This window comes from Saimiri boliviensis, chromosome 13, assembly GCF_048565385.1.
Source record: "Saimiri boliviensis isolate mSaiBol1 chromosome 13, mSaiBol1.pri, whole genome shotgun sequence".
In the NCBI taxonomy this organism is placed as follows: domain Eukaryota; kingdom Metazoa; phylum Chordata; class Mammalia; order Primates; family Cebidae; genus Saimiri; species Saimiri boliviensis.
In genome coordinates this window covers 93,202,005-93,216,909 of record NC_133461.1, presented here as the reverse complement: position 1 = coordinate 93,216,909, position 14,905 = coordinate 93,202,005, and the positions used below count along the sequence as shown (strand labels likewise).

At 37.2% G+C, this 14,905-nt stretch overlaps 1 protein-coding gene across 25 annotated transcripts in view; it reads right to left on the bottom strand.

Moving 5' to 3' along the window:
* The window catches only part of PCM1 (pericentriolar material 1), a 124,651-nt gene that overhangs the window by 99,049 nt on the left and 10,697 nt on the right, over nucleotides 1–14,905 (bottom strand). For 16 of the 25 annotated variants that reach the window (XM_074383997.1, XM_074383979.1, XM_074383980.1 and 13 more), the window contains exon 2: nucleotides 781–898. In XM_074383997.1, the coding sequence (XP_074240098.1) occupies nucleotides 781–898 (118 nt within the window). Of the gene's footprint in view, nucleotides 1–780; nucleotides 899–1,164; nucleotides 1,343–1,614; nucleotides 1,798–10,620; nucleotides 14,540–14,579; nucleotides 14,651–14,905 lie in introns of those variants that run through there. The other 9 variants (XM_074383987.1, XM_074383984.1, XM_074383988.1 and 6 more) reach the window with 7 other exon arrangements.

Below are 14,905 nucleotides of genomic sequence, written 5' to 3'. Positions count from 1 at the left end.
TCAACAAAAAGGTCTATAAATTCCCATTTTATCCAACTGTAAAACTCTTTTAGTTACTACTATAGTACATCACTTGGGATATTGTCCTGATTTTAACAAAACCCCTTCTTTAAAAACTGTCCTTCCACCCAATCTATGAGTGTGAGTGGACAGTCCTGCCAACCTGTTATACTACTTACCTCACCCCACCCTGGCCATGGAAGACTAAAAAAAGAAATACATATCTAATCCAAATCAGGATAATTATACTTCAAAATTTCAAATTGTAACTAAGAGATAACTAGTCAGTACATAATTGCACTCATAACTAAAGACTTTAGAACAATGGGACAGCCACAGTATACCACAGGGACCAGAGGAGAGAAAACTGGTCTGTGAAAAGAAAGCAGTGTTAGACAGATGCACTCAGATGCAGAGTAAGGGTGGTGAAAAGTTAATTCTTGACAACTTTCCAATTCCTTTTTCTAGTCCCTTCCTATAAAACCTAGCTGCACTCCTTTAACGTGGTTTCCATAAAAAAAACTTGTACATCTTTATATAACGGTAAATCTGCTTTTTGGCTTAAAAGCTAACTCAATTTTATTTCTGCTTCCTGCAGCTAAAACGTCCTCAATTAATATAATAAACAGCCCAGGGTCCCTTAATATCTTGGCCAGCAAGTGTTTACAAAGAGCTTCAGTAAGTGAAATTTGGTCAGTAGGTTAAATTTGGTCAGGGGAAAACTGCATTAAATTTAATATTAATAGCCAACAACACACCATGAAGAGTAAGATACCATACCATATTGTTGAGCCTGTCATCAACACTCTCATTGCTCCAGTTTGGCAAATCCTGATCATTCATGCCATCTTCAAAAGGACCTCCTCCTGTGGCCATATTGGCTTTAACAATTAACTCTCTGCAAAACAAGAAAGAACTGAGCTTTTTAACACATAAAAACAAACTACATTTTAAAATCATGCCATGAAATTTAGCAATAAAATTTCGAAGCACTGATTTTATGAATAAAAAAGAGGCACTGTCAACCACATTACAGATATATTGATTTAGCTTGCAATAGGCATGTTATGATTAACATGAGTTAGGCAGCTGGAATGATACAGAAGGGGAAAACCTCTGAATATATCCTATACGCACAAGTCTGCATGCCTGAAGATTACTTACTTCGTTCAACACAGTCCCAAAAGGTAGAACAGTAACGTAGGAAAAATGTCATAAACAGAACCAGACCTTCTCTCAGGAAAGAAACTATCTCTGTTCTGACAATGAACTTGGAATGAAGGTGATATCCTGAACATGGGTATTAGTTGTGTGCCAAAGATTCAGAAAGGAGAGGATTGCTCTGCAAGAAACAAGAAAGTATTGGTTTTAACAGAAAGGAGGGTACAGTAACAAGATGATGATAAGGTAGGCAAAGAGAAGCAGGACTAGGGTTAAAAAATCCAAAAGTACAGGGACCAGAAGACATTTTAAGAATGGTGATGCTTACTACCCTACTTTCATTTGTATTAGTGCTTTCTCTATCTTGGTAAAGACTACCAAACTCAAATCCGTCCCATAAAAATGGTGTTATTGCTTGCACAAGTGAAAATCAAGAGGGAATGAATTTCATACCTGGGTCAAAGAGATGAGAAACAGAAGCAGCAACGGTGGAAAAAGAGGTTCAAAAGCAAAGATAACCATCAGAAAACAAGATTTCTGCTTTATCTTGTGGAAGACTTAGGATTTTCACCAGCTGTGGGATTGTACAGGTTGGAGAGGTGCGAGCTCAAAGAGTAGAGGTTGAGATAATTTTACCTAAATTCAAGGGGCAGGAAAAGCCATTAAACTACAAACAAATCACTGACATTCAAAAGAGACAGTCTGGCCAAGGTCATTCAGCTAAAAACGGCAACAAAAAAATAATCGTAAGCTGGGCATGGTGACTCATGCCTGTAACACCAGCACTTTGAGGGGCTGAGACAGTGGTGGGGGAAGGAGGGGATCACTTGAGGTCAGGAGTTCAAGGCCAGCCTGACAAATATGATAAAATCCCATCTCAACTAAAAATACAAAATTAGCTGGGTATGGTGGCAGGCACCTGTAATCCCAGCTACTCCGGAGGCTGAGGTAGGAGAATCACTTAAACCAGGGAAGCGGTTGCAGTGAGCCGAGACTGCGCCACTGCACTCCAGCCTGGGCGACAAGAACGAAACTCCATCTCAACAATATAAAATAAAAATTAATTATAAATAAATAATAATGATAAAAATCCAAGTTGCTTTAATTCTAAGATTCTAGCCCATCCCATTCACTAAGAAAAAATATCAAAAAGATTATCAGCCCTGAAAAAGAATTTGTCCCACAGATGTTTTAATGCTAGACTATCTGTTAGGATAACATATTAACAAATTATATAGCAAGTTAAATTTTAACTCAAAATAAAAATGAAAAAAAAGGAACAAAATATTTTGAAAATCTTAAAAATCACAAATAAACTGACCCTGCCTCAGTTATATTTTGTTTGTGTTTTGTTATGAGCAAGTATTACTTTCATAATTCTCTAAAGAGTTGAAAAGAAGTATTTGTTAAACCGACAGTCAACATTAAGCTTAAAATAACATATGAAGGACATCCCTAATAAAGACCAAAGTAAGAATTCACATATCAATTACTTAGCATTCTTTCAGAAATTCTATCAAACAGAAAAATATGAAAGAGTATTAATATTGAAAAAAGGAAAGGTGGTATGCTTAAAGAGTATGTATTTTTTAAAAAAATCTACAGAACTTCAAATATGACCAATACCACTTAGAAAACACAACGGGGAAAAAAGATGCCACTTATATTAGTGACAAACACATAAAGTATCTAGGAATAATAATTTGGCTCCATGTCAAGAAGCACTGTTAAACTCTATAAAACAGTATGGGAGAAAAAATTTGAATAGAAAACTATCTTCCATAATGGCAAACTAAATATTACAACCAACCATGTTTTCTAAATGTATACAGGCTTAATGTAATTCCAATTAAAATCCCCCTGGGATTCTTTTTAGAACTTGACAAAATGATTCTAAAATTTCTCTGGTAGAATAAATAAGACAGAAAAAAAATTTACTATCCGTAAAATAAAAACAAGAATAGCAATAGAGGTCAGGAGGTTAGAAAGCTAATCCAAGTTAACTGTCTATATAGTCTCAACAATGCTGTCTATATAGTTAAATTAGTACTAGCTCAGGAAAAAAATCCTCAAATACACCTAATCAGAAAAATGTAGTAAGAAAAATTAGTAACAGCTAATACATTTTATTTTGCTTACTATATGCATCATGCTAAAGTATTTTATGCCCATTATGTCATTTAACCCTCACAACAATCCCATGATGTAGGAGTGAACAACTGACAGAACAATTTGCTAACAGATTTGAAAAAGATACCTTTAGAGCTTTAACAGTCTTTCTTAAGTGGTATTCTTTACCTCAATCACAAAACAAAGAAAAAATGGTTTCAGTCACTACTTTCTCAATTTTTCCAAGGATGGTACATATCCAGTACCATCCACCTCAGACACACAGAAAAAAAGTTAATTCACAGTACACAACAGATGCCTTAGGGCATTGAAGCTTAATTCTCTCCCAGCTGAGAAAGGCTGCCTTGTATCATACTATCAAAACACTTACAGATTAAAAACAGAATTTCAAAACTCAAACAAGATTTTAAAAAGACAAGAAAATATTCTGTTTTTTTAAAATAGAGATCTTACTAAATTTAGAACACAAATAAAAAATAAAAGTTCAACAAATTTTACTCACATAAAAGTAAATCCTAAGTATGCTCAAAATAGTAAATGAGAAATTGGGAGAAAAAAATCTGAAAGAAATATAAAGTTAGCTAATACCTTTATTATATAGAGAATTTGTTTAAAAAAATAAAACTGGAAAACATAAGCAAAATCAGTAGTTTGCAAAAGAAAACAAAACGAATATATAAAGTCCAGCTGCAAATTAAAATAAGAAATTAAAATTTATTTATTAAAAATAAATAAATTTGCTAACTTTCATATAAATTACACATTATCCAATCAGGGAAAATGAAATTCTCAGACACTGTATTGAGAATGTAAACTAGTACAACATACATGGATAGCACTTTGGCAATACTGTATCAAGAACGAAAACTGAGTTTTTAATGCAGTAATTCTACCTTTCCATATGTAATCTAAGAAAACAACCTTAAATATGATGGAAAGAACTATAATGAAGTTGTGTATTAGCCGTAATTGTGATAAACTGAAAAATAACACTGAATGTCACATGACAAAATCAACATTATTAGGCAAACTGTCTTACACCTGCTGGGTAGAATACTAAGGACCCTTCAAAATATGTAATTATGAAGACTGGGCAATATAACCTGTCTTTATATCATGAAAAAAGTAATATAAAAAAGAAAAAAGGAGCATGAAAAATTATATATAAAACAAAAGCTAAGAAACTTTATTAAAATGCTTTCACAAAAGCAATTATTGGTTACAGGGTAGGCAGGGTAGGCACTGGTGATTTTTTCTTCTTTTTTCTGCCTCAGATATTTTCAGGAATAGTTTACATAATTTTTATACTATAAATATATTTTAAAACTTTACAAAATCATTAGGCCAGGCACGGTGTCTCACACCTGTATTCTCAGCACTTTGGGAGGCAAAGGTGGGCAGATCACCAGAGGTTCAGAGTTCCAGGCCAGCCTGACCAACATGGTGAAACCTCATCTCTACTAAAAATACAAAAAAGTTAACTGGATATAGTGGTGAGTGCCTGTAATTGTAGCTACTCAGAAGACTGAGGCAGGGGAATCACTTGAACCCAGGAGGCAGAGGTTGCAGTAAGCAGAGATCACACCACTGCACTCCAGCCAGGGCAACAAGAGAGAGACAGTCTCAAAAAAAAAAAAAAAAAATTAATACCCATAGAGGTATGTCCAGTGAACTGAAATGATTCATTTAAACATTTTACAACTACTGTTTTCCACATATACTGAGATAAATTGTAATACTGAATAATACAGACATGCAAAAGAAGTGATGCCATATTTAAAAATACTAAAAGCAATTGTTTTGAAACACAAATTGGAAAGAAAAATTATTGGAAAGAAAAATTAAGATATTTAAGTCAAAAATATTAAATATCATTTTTATATTAAAAGTGAATGTTAGCTATACTTCTTATCAATAGAATAATAAAGTAATAGTAAAATAAGATAAATGTAAATTTATTAAGATAAGAATATATTTGGGCCGAGGCAGGCGGATCATGAAGTCAGGAGTTCGAGACCAGCCTGGCCAACATGGTAAAACCCCATCTCTACTAAAAATACAAAAATTAGCCGGGCATGATGGCACACACCTGTTCCAGCTACACAGGAGGCCAAGGCAGGAAAATCACTTGAACCCAGGAGGTAGAGGCTATGGAGTCAAGATTGCACCAATGCACTCCAGCCTGGGCAACAGAGCAAAATTCTTTCTCAAAAATAAAAATAAAAGGAGAGAGATCCTAGATGGTTGATCACTAGCAGCTCAGGATGTAGCTGCCAGTGAAAGCGCAGAGAACGAGAGGACACAACACTTTCAGACGAATTTTTGTTGCTCACACACCAGGAGATTCCCAGCAGAGGAGCCCCACGGGTGGCCAGCACGACTCTTGTGGCCGGCGAGGCAGTTTTGCCGCTGCCTCGGTGCAGTGGTTCTTGGTGCTGAGTCAGAAAAGCACCATCAATCTTAACGCCGCTGTTTTGGCCAGCGCAGTGGGTTGCTCAGAATTTAGCACTGGGAATCAACAAGTTGGACGTTCACTCAGAAACCCAATTACAAAGACGGTAATTATAAAGACCCCAGATAGATAAATCTGAAACAAAGGGAAGAAACCAGCCTAAAAAGGCTGAGAATACCCAAAACCAGAACGCCTCTCCCTTCTACAGGGGATCACAGTTCCTCATCAACAATGGAAGAAGGCCTGATGGAGAACGAGTGTGTTTCATTATCAGAAGCAGGCTTCAAAAGGTGGATGATAAGAAACTTCTGTGAATTAAAAGAACTTGTTCTAACCCAATGCAAAGAAACTAAGAACTTTGAAAAAAGGTTTGATGAAATGTTAACAAGAATACACAATTTAGAAAGGAATGTAAGTGAATTAATGGAGCTGAAAAACACAACACGAGAACTTCGCGAAGTATGCACAAGTTTTAACAGCCAAACTGATCAAGCAGAAGAGGTATCAGAGGTTGAAGACCAACTTAATGAAATAAAACAAGAAGACAAGATTAGAGAAAAAAAAGGATAAAAAGGAACGAGCAAAGTCTCCAAGAAATATGAGACTATGTGAAAAGACCTAATCTACGTTTGATAGGTGTACCTGAATGTGACGAAGAGAATCAATCCAAGCTGAAAAATACGCTTCAGGATATTATTCAGGAAAACTTTCCCAACCTTGCAAGGCAAGACAATATTCAACTCCAGGTAATACAGAGAACACCACAAAGATATTCCTCAAAAAGACCAACCTCAAGGCACATAATGGCCAGATTCACCAGGGTTAAAATGAAGGAGAAAATACTGCGGGCAGCCAGAGAAAAAGGTCAAGTTACCCATAAAGGGAAGCCTATCAGACTCACAGCAGATCTCTCAGCAGAAACCCTACAAGCCAGAAAAGAGTGGGGGCCAATATTCAACATCCTTAAAGAAAAGAACTTTCAACCCAGAATTGTACATCCAGCGAAACTAAGCTTCATAAGCAAAGGAAAAATAAAATCTTTTGTGAACAAGCAAGCACTCAAGAGATTTCATCACCACCAGGCCTGCTTTACAAGAGCTTCTGAAAGAACCACTACCCACAGAAAGGAAAAATCAGTATCAGCCTTTCTAAAAAATACCAAAAAGTAAAGAGCATCAACATAATCAAGAATTTACATCAACTAACAGGCAAAACAGCCAGCTAACATTAAATGGCAGTATTAAACTCACATAAATTATTATTAATTATAAATTTAAATCGACTAAATCTTCCAATCCAAAGACACAGGCAAAAAAAAAGCCAAAACCCATCGGTATGTTGCATCCAGACCCATCTCGCATGCAAGGATACACAAAGACTCAAAATAAAGGGACGGAGGAAGATTTACCAACCAAATGGAAAGCAAAAATAAATAAATAAATAAAAAGCAGGAGTTGCAATTTTTGCCTCTGATAAAATAGACTTCACAGCAACAAAAATCATAAGAAGCAAAGGAGGACATTACATAATGGAAAAAGGATCAATGCAACAAGAGCTAAAGATCCTAAATATAAATGCACCCAATACAGGAATACCCAGATATATAAGACTTATAAAGAGACTTAGACTCCCACACAATAATAGTGGGAGACTTCAACATCAGTATTAGACAGCTCAATGAGACAGAAAATTAACAACGATATCCAGGATTTGAACTAAACTAAACATTTATAGAACTCTCCACTTTAAATACACAAAATATACACTCTTATCAGTACCACATAACACCTATTTACAGGTTTAAATGAAACATTGGTTAGCTGCTTGTTATTTTCTTCCCTCATTTTTTGTTCATGTCTTTATTAACAAGCACAATTACAGGCATACCCATTTTTAGACTGCATTCTAGCCTGGGCAATAAAGCAACACCCCCGTTCTCTCTCCCCTTTTCTCTTCCTTTCTTCCTCTTCATTTTTTTTATTTTTTATTCTTTCTTTCTCCTTTTGTTTTCCTAAGAAAAAAAATTTAAAAAATATAAATAAAAATAAAAAATAAGAAAGCATTAATTCTGCATAACAAAAAAAGAGAAAGGGGCCGGGTGCCATGTCTCATGCCTGTAATCTCAGCACTTTGGGAGGCCAAGGCAGGTGGATCACGAGGTCAAGAGATTGAGACCATCCTGGTCAACATGGTGAAACCCCGTCTCTACTAAAAATACAAAAAATCAGCTGGGCATGGTGGGGCGTGCCTGTAACCCCAGCTACTCAGGAGTCTGAGGCAGGAGAATTGCCTGAACGCAGGAGGCGGAGATTGCGGTGAACCAAGATAGCGCCATTGCACTCCAACCTGGGTAACAAGAGCAAAACTCCATCTCAAAAAAAAAAAGAGAGGGAAAGGGACTCCCAGCCCCCTTGGCACTGCCAGAATCATGTCCCCAACTTCAAAAAAAAAAAGAAGAAAAATTTAAAAAAGAATGAATCTGGAGAAAGAATGTTTTACATTCTATTTTAACATTACAATAAATTCCCTTTTATTGCAGACCTTGTTCCAAAGTCCTATTTATAGGCTAATGGCTTTGAACACTACTAAAAAAAGTTTCTAAAAAAACTGTAGACTAGGCCGGGCGCAGTGGCTCACACCTGTAATCCCAGCACTTTGGGAGACCAAGGTGGGCAGATCACGAGGTCAAGAGATTGTGACCATACTGGCCAACACAATGAAACCGTCTCTACTAAGAAAATACAAAAATTAGCTGGGCGTGGTGGTGCACACCTGTAGTTCCAGCTACTCGGGAGGCTGAGGCAGGAGAATTGCTTGAACCCGGGAGGCAGGGGTTGCAGTGAGCCAAGATCGTGCCACTGCACTCCAGCAAAAGAAAAAAACTGTAGACTACAATTAGTTTGAGAAAAATAATTTTTTTCAGTATTTTTAAAAAGACAATTTACTAAACAGTCTCATCTATTAAGTTGGTAAAATAAACAATTTCATCCAGTTATACACTTTGATTGCCATAAGGGGTACAATACTTTATAACTTAATAATGATACCAAATGTACTTAAAAGGCACAATATTAGTATGTCTTTAAAAAGTAAAACTATTAGTATGAAGCTAAAGAAGTAATTGCCTATGGATCAATTATTAACATATTAACATTCAGGGCTGGGCGCAGTGGCTAAAGCCTGTAATCCCAGCACTTTGGGAGGCTGAGGCTGGTGGATCACGAGGTCAAGAGATCGAGACCATCCTGGTGAACATGTTGAAACCCCGTCTCTACTAAAAATACAAAAAATCAGCTGGGCATGGTGGCACGTGCCTGTAATCCCAGCTAGTCAGGAGGCTGAGGCAGGAGAATTGCTTGAACCCAGGAGGCGGAGGTTGGGGTGAGCCGAGATCGCGCCATTGCACTCCAGCCTGGGTAACAAGAGCGAAACTCTTGTCTCCAAAAAAAAAAAAAAAAAAAAAAAAAAAAAAAAAAAAATTCATAACACTTCCCCAAAATAGCAAATATTTCCCTTGTAAGAGGTAATGGCATGTTATTTCTCTCTTCTTCATGTCAACCTCTTTAACCACCTCAATGTCACCATTAAAAATACAGGATCCTGGCTGGGCGTGGTGGCTCACGCCTGTAATCCCAGCACTTTGAGAGGCCAAGGTGAGCAGATCACGAGGTCAAGAGATCGAGACCATCTTGGCGGACATGGTGAAACCCTGTCCCTACTAAAAATACAAAAAAAAAAACTGGGCATTGTGGTGCGCACCTGTAGTCCCAGCTACTCGGGAGGCTGAGAAAGGAGAGTTGGTTTAACCCAGGAGGCGGAGGTTGTAGTGAGCCAATATCACACTACTGCACTCCAGCCTGGGCGAAAGAGGGTGACTCTGTCTCAAAGGAAAAAAAAAACAACAGGATCTCAGGCTTCTAAATTTTTATTCTGTAAACACACTAATACAAACTATTTTTTAGAAGTACAGAAAGACTTCCAGAGGATGTAGAGAATACCAATTCAAGCAAGATTTCTGTGACAGAGGTAATAGAACTTGGCAACTACAGTAGTTCCCCTTATCTGCAGTTTTGTTACAGGATTATAGTTACCCATAGTCAACCATGGTCAGAAAAAAGGTGAGTACAGTACAGTACGGTATTTTGAGAGACAGAGACCACAAAGGTGAGTACAATACAGTACGGTATTTTGAGAGATAGAGACCATATTCTTGTAACTTTTATTACAGTATATTGTTACGACTGTTCTAACTTATTAGTTATTAATGTTAATCTTACTGTGCCTAATTTATGAATTAAACTTTATCACAGTTATGTACATATAGGAAAAAAACATACACATAGAGTTTGGTACTATCCGCAGTTTCAAGTATGCACTAGGGGTCTCTGGAAGGCATCCCACACAGAAAAGGGGGGACCACTCTATTATGATGTGGGCAATAAGGAAGTGAAGCATTAAAGGATAAACCCTAGGTTGCTAGGAACTGGGTATGTGACACACAGTCAAACTGATTAGAAAATAAAGAAGTTTTCTTTGTTGGGAGAGGATGATGATGAGTTCAAGTTTCAGAAATGCTGAGTTTGAAATGCCTACGAAATGCCTACACAACACCCAATTAAATTAGTTGACAAATAGTCATCTCCCTCTCAAGAAAGAAATCCGGGATGGAGAGTCATCCATTCCAAAAGTGGGACAGAGGACTCAGGGAGAAGATAAAGTGTAAGAGAAGGCCAGATTTTAAATACACTGAAATTAAATCAACAGAGGAAACAGACACAGTAATACACTAATAAGGTACAGAAACATATGAGGAAAACCAGGAGAGCCTGTCAAAAAGAGAAAGTGTATCAAGGAGAATGTGATAAGAAAGCAGTTACCTTGCCAGATAAGAGAAGTACTGAGAAGTATTCTTCTGGATTTAGTAACAAAGTTACTGTTGACACTAGCCAGAAATTCCAGCTGTGGTGGGGAGGATCAATTCCGTAACTGGAATGTATTATTGGAAGGGGGAAAAATAAAGGAAGTCATTAGCTAATACTTCTAAGGAAATAAGCCTACAATGAGATGCCAAGCACAGACTGCCATACAGAAAGTTTTATTAAAGTAGAAGTATCTTGAGTATGTTTAAAATTTGTTGGTAAAGAGGGAGATACTAAAAATGCAGAAGAGAAAAGAGATAAGCAAATAGCATGGGGGTCTGAGAAAGTGGGGGCTATTGGGATTCAGAGCAGAAGACAAATGATTAGCTTTAGACAGGAAGAGGAACACCTCTTTTATTGAAAAAATAAAGCATGGAGCTGGATGGAGGCTGGTTAGCAGATGTGGTGGTAGGAAAACAGAAGGCGTTCCCAAGTGTTGTGAAGTTGGAAGGACTGCACTTTAAATGTGAGGGTGAGATGGCAGTGTCTGTGAGATTCCAGAGAAGTAGGGAATGGAATTTTTTTCCAGCAGTGCTCATAAGCCTCAATATAAACACTCCACTGAATCCATCCAAGGTTGAAATTTTGTCAGGCAAGTTTAACAGAAAGACAGTAAGATAAGAAAGCTGAAGCTGTTAGGGAACCATTGATAGAAGTTATTGATGACAGCAGTATGGACAGCTGAATGGGATAAAAATAAAATTCTACTTTAAACACACACTTCTACTCATACTATGCCTTACTAACAACGTTGAAACTATTGTTTTCAAGTTTCATTTAGCTATTTTTGACAGCCTTAGTGGGCTTATCTTTCTTACAAAGACACAAAAATGAAAATAATACTATGGCAATTTAAGCTACTTTCAATGAGTAATATATTTGTTTAAGAAAATCCTGTTAGGCCAGGTGCTGTGGCTCACGCCTATAATCCCAACATTTTGGGAGGCTGAGGCGGGAGGATCACGAGGTCAGGAGTTCAAGGCCAGCCTGATCAACAAGGTGAAACCCCATCTCTACTAAAAATACAAAAATTGGCTAGGCGTGGTGGCGTTCGCCTGTAATCCCAATATTCAGGAGTGTGAGGCAGGAGAAACCCTTGAACCCAGGAGGCGGAGGTTGCAAGAGATCATACCTCTGCACTTCAGTGTGGGTGACAGAGACTCCATCTCAAAAATAAAGAAAATCCTCCAGCAAGATTCTTATTATAGGGAAGTATTACATGTCTCTAAACAGAATATCACAATATTAATTACCATGGAAATACCTATGACTACAGCTTACCCTTGAAATAAGAATATAACAGAAATATATCAAATAATCAGGCCAGGTGCAGTGGTTCATGCCTGTGATCCCCGTACTTTGGGAGACCGAGGTGGGCAGATCACTTGATTCACCTGGCCAACATGACGAAACCCCATCTCTACTAAAAATGCAAGTATTAGCCATGCCTGGTGGGACAGGCCTGTAATCCCAGCTGTTTAGAAGGCTAAGGCAGGAGAATCCCTTGAACCCCAGAGGCGGGGGCTGCAGTGAGCTGAGATCCCACCACTGCACTCCTGCCTGGGTGACAGAGCAAGTCTCTATCTCAAAAAAAAAAAAAATCAAAACCCCAAAGTAATCATGAAAGAAAAAAATCTATTTTTTCTCAAATGGCATTATTCATAATCATCTCTGAAAATATATATCCAAGATAGTCATGTACTTTTCTGGACAGTAACTGGCACATGGTTTCACTCTCTACTTCATTCTCTGCTTTCATGACCTGAGCACTTGCAGTGACTTTTCTAGCACTCTGGACTCAATTCCAATATCCGTCTCATCTCTCTTCCAATACTGAACTGATAATTTGTTCAAGATCCTGAACTTTTAAAGTTCTTCTTTCTGATCTTAAGTTTTGCATTCTACTTCTCTCACTGTATTCCTGCTGAGCCTGCTTAGCCTTCCTGAATACTACCAGCCCCTTCATTATTTCTCTCTCCCTAAATCCAACAATCCCAATTCCTTACTCAAATCCAAACTCAAGTAAGTCATTCCAAAAATGCCTTGCTAGCTAAGCATCCCTCACTTCCTCACCTACTTGTCCATTCTGTCAACCCAATTCTGGATAAAACTTTTTCTCTGCTATTGTTGTCGAACTATCAAAAAGTGGGGAAACAGTAAAAAAAAAAAAAAAAAAAAAAATGGCATTGACTGCCGTCACTATTAAGGTATACTACACTCTACATACACATAAATACTTTTAAAACCTAAGTTTACTCCATGACGTAAGGCACTTTGTTCAGCACATTGTTGTATCTCTAGTACTTTCGTCATTGCATAGCATGTTGCAGGGCATCCAAATTCATAAAAAAGAAAGCATTGCTATGTATCTCCCATTGGCTTCTTAGTGGATTCTGTGGTGTCAATCTTACAGCCTTACTAGTTTCCCCAAGTCTCAAATCCACTTTCCTCCTTCAGAAACAAATGGCCAAATCTATTGAAAAACCCAGGCCTTCCAATATAAGTTAAATCAATTACCCTATATTTTTATTTCTCTTATCCATCATCTTTCTCCAATGTGCTAAAAAGAAAATTATTTTATAACTAATTTTATAATTATTTATTTTACTGAGGCCTACCATACAGCAATCACTCTAGTAATAAGAACTCTAATACATACATTCACATGTGACCTTTCCCGAGTTCTATTTTTCTTGTCCTGTTTTGTTAGTCTTCCGGTTAAAAGTAACGCACTGCGAATTATAATTAAGATATACATCTACTACTTATTTGTATTTTCTCATGATAGTCTCATTTCACATCCTCAGAGACCTATAAAAATCTGTCTGCTTTTAGCCGGGCGCGGTGGCTCACGCCTGTAATCCCAGCACTTTGGGAGGCCGAGGCGGGTGGATCACGAGGTCAAGAGATCGAGACCATCCTGGCCAACATGGTGAAACCCCGTCTCTACTAAAAATACAAAAAATTAGCTGGGCATGGTGGCACGTGCCTGTAATCCCCGCTACTCAGGAGGCTGAGGCAGGAGAATTGCCTGAACCCAGGAGGTGGAGGTTGCGGTGAGCCGAGACCGTGCCATTGCACTCCAGCCTGGATAACAAGAGCGAAACTCCGTCTCAAAAAAAAAAAAAAAAAAAACTGTCTGCTTTTGAAGAAAACAAGAATACATACTGATTTCTACAAAACTTTTGAAATGAACTTTCTTAAAATATTAAGAGAATTAAATTCAGATTGAGTTTTAAAGAGCAATTTTTTCTAAAAAGTTTTCAACAAACTTCTAATTCTTACTTTTTAGACATTTTTCCAAACTGTTCTTCTCAATTATTTAACTTTCCTTAGTGAACTTACATTCTACAGCACAGACTTTATTCTGCGGCTAAACAGAGATTACCGTTACATCACTTGCACGTGAGAACACACTATGCACTAAAACTAATGTTTAAAGTAACTTTATACCAGAAAAGGGAGATTGAAGTACAAAAAATAATAAAGTAATTCTAGACAACTAAACTCCGGTCAAGATACAACTTCAAAAAGTAGAGTTCATTAACAGCCAATTTAAGAATGTTGTAAAAGGGAACTTGAGATTAAATGGATTTGGAAAGAGATGCTAAGCAGTTATAGGAAATTGAAACGGGTTGAAAAACATTCTGTGAAGACAAAGAAATTTCAAACGGTACTGCATAAACCATTCTAGTATTTAATAACTAGGAATGGGATGGTCTTTCCTAACAAAGGTATAAGGGCAGGCCAAAGCGGCATGCCGAAAAGCAGAGCAAACAGGGCCGTGAACCCACAATGTTTGTTTACTCAGCAGAGAGGGTCCTCAGCCATGCACTTTATTTTGATAGCAGTCTCCACCATAAAGTCTTCTTTAACTCTGAATACACAAGATGATAATACAGATGATGTCAAATTACCTGTTTAGAAACTAGTTTCTGCAGCTCAGAAACTGCTCCTTTCCTGCTCCACACTTCAAAGCTGTTTCCTGCTTAGGATTAAAAATACGTCACTTAAGTAAATTACTTACACCATGAAATACAGAACAAATACTACATTTTTGGTCTAAAATGTGTTTAGAAAGATCAACAGAAGGGAAAAAACATACTCAATATTTTAAATTCAAGTTACCTCAATTCTTATGGAAAATGTGATATACATACATAAATGCTTAAATCCTCCAAACTTCTAAAACGTTATCAAACAGCAAAGTGACATCTACTTCGTAATAGTATAACAAAGATGG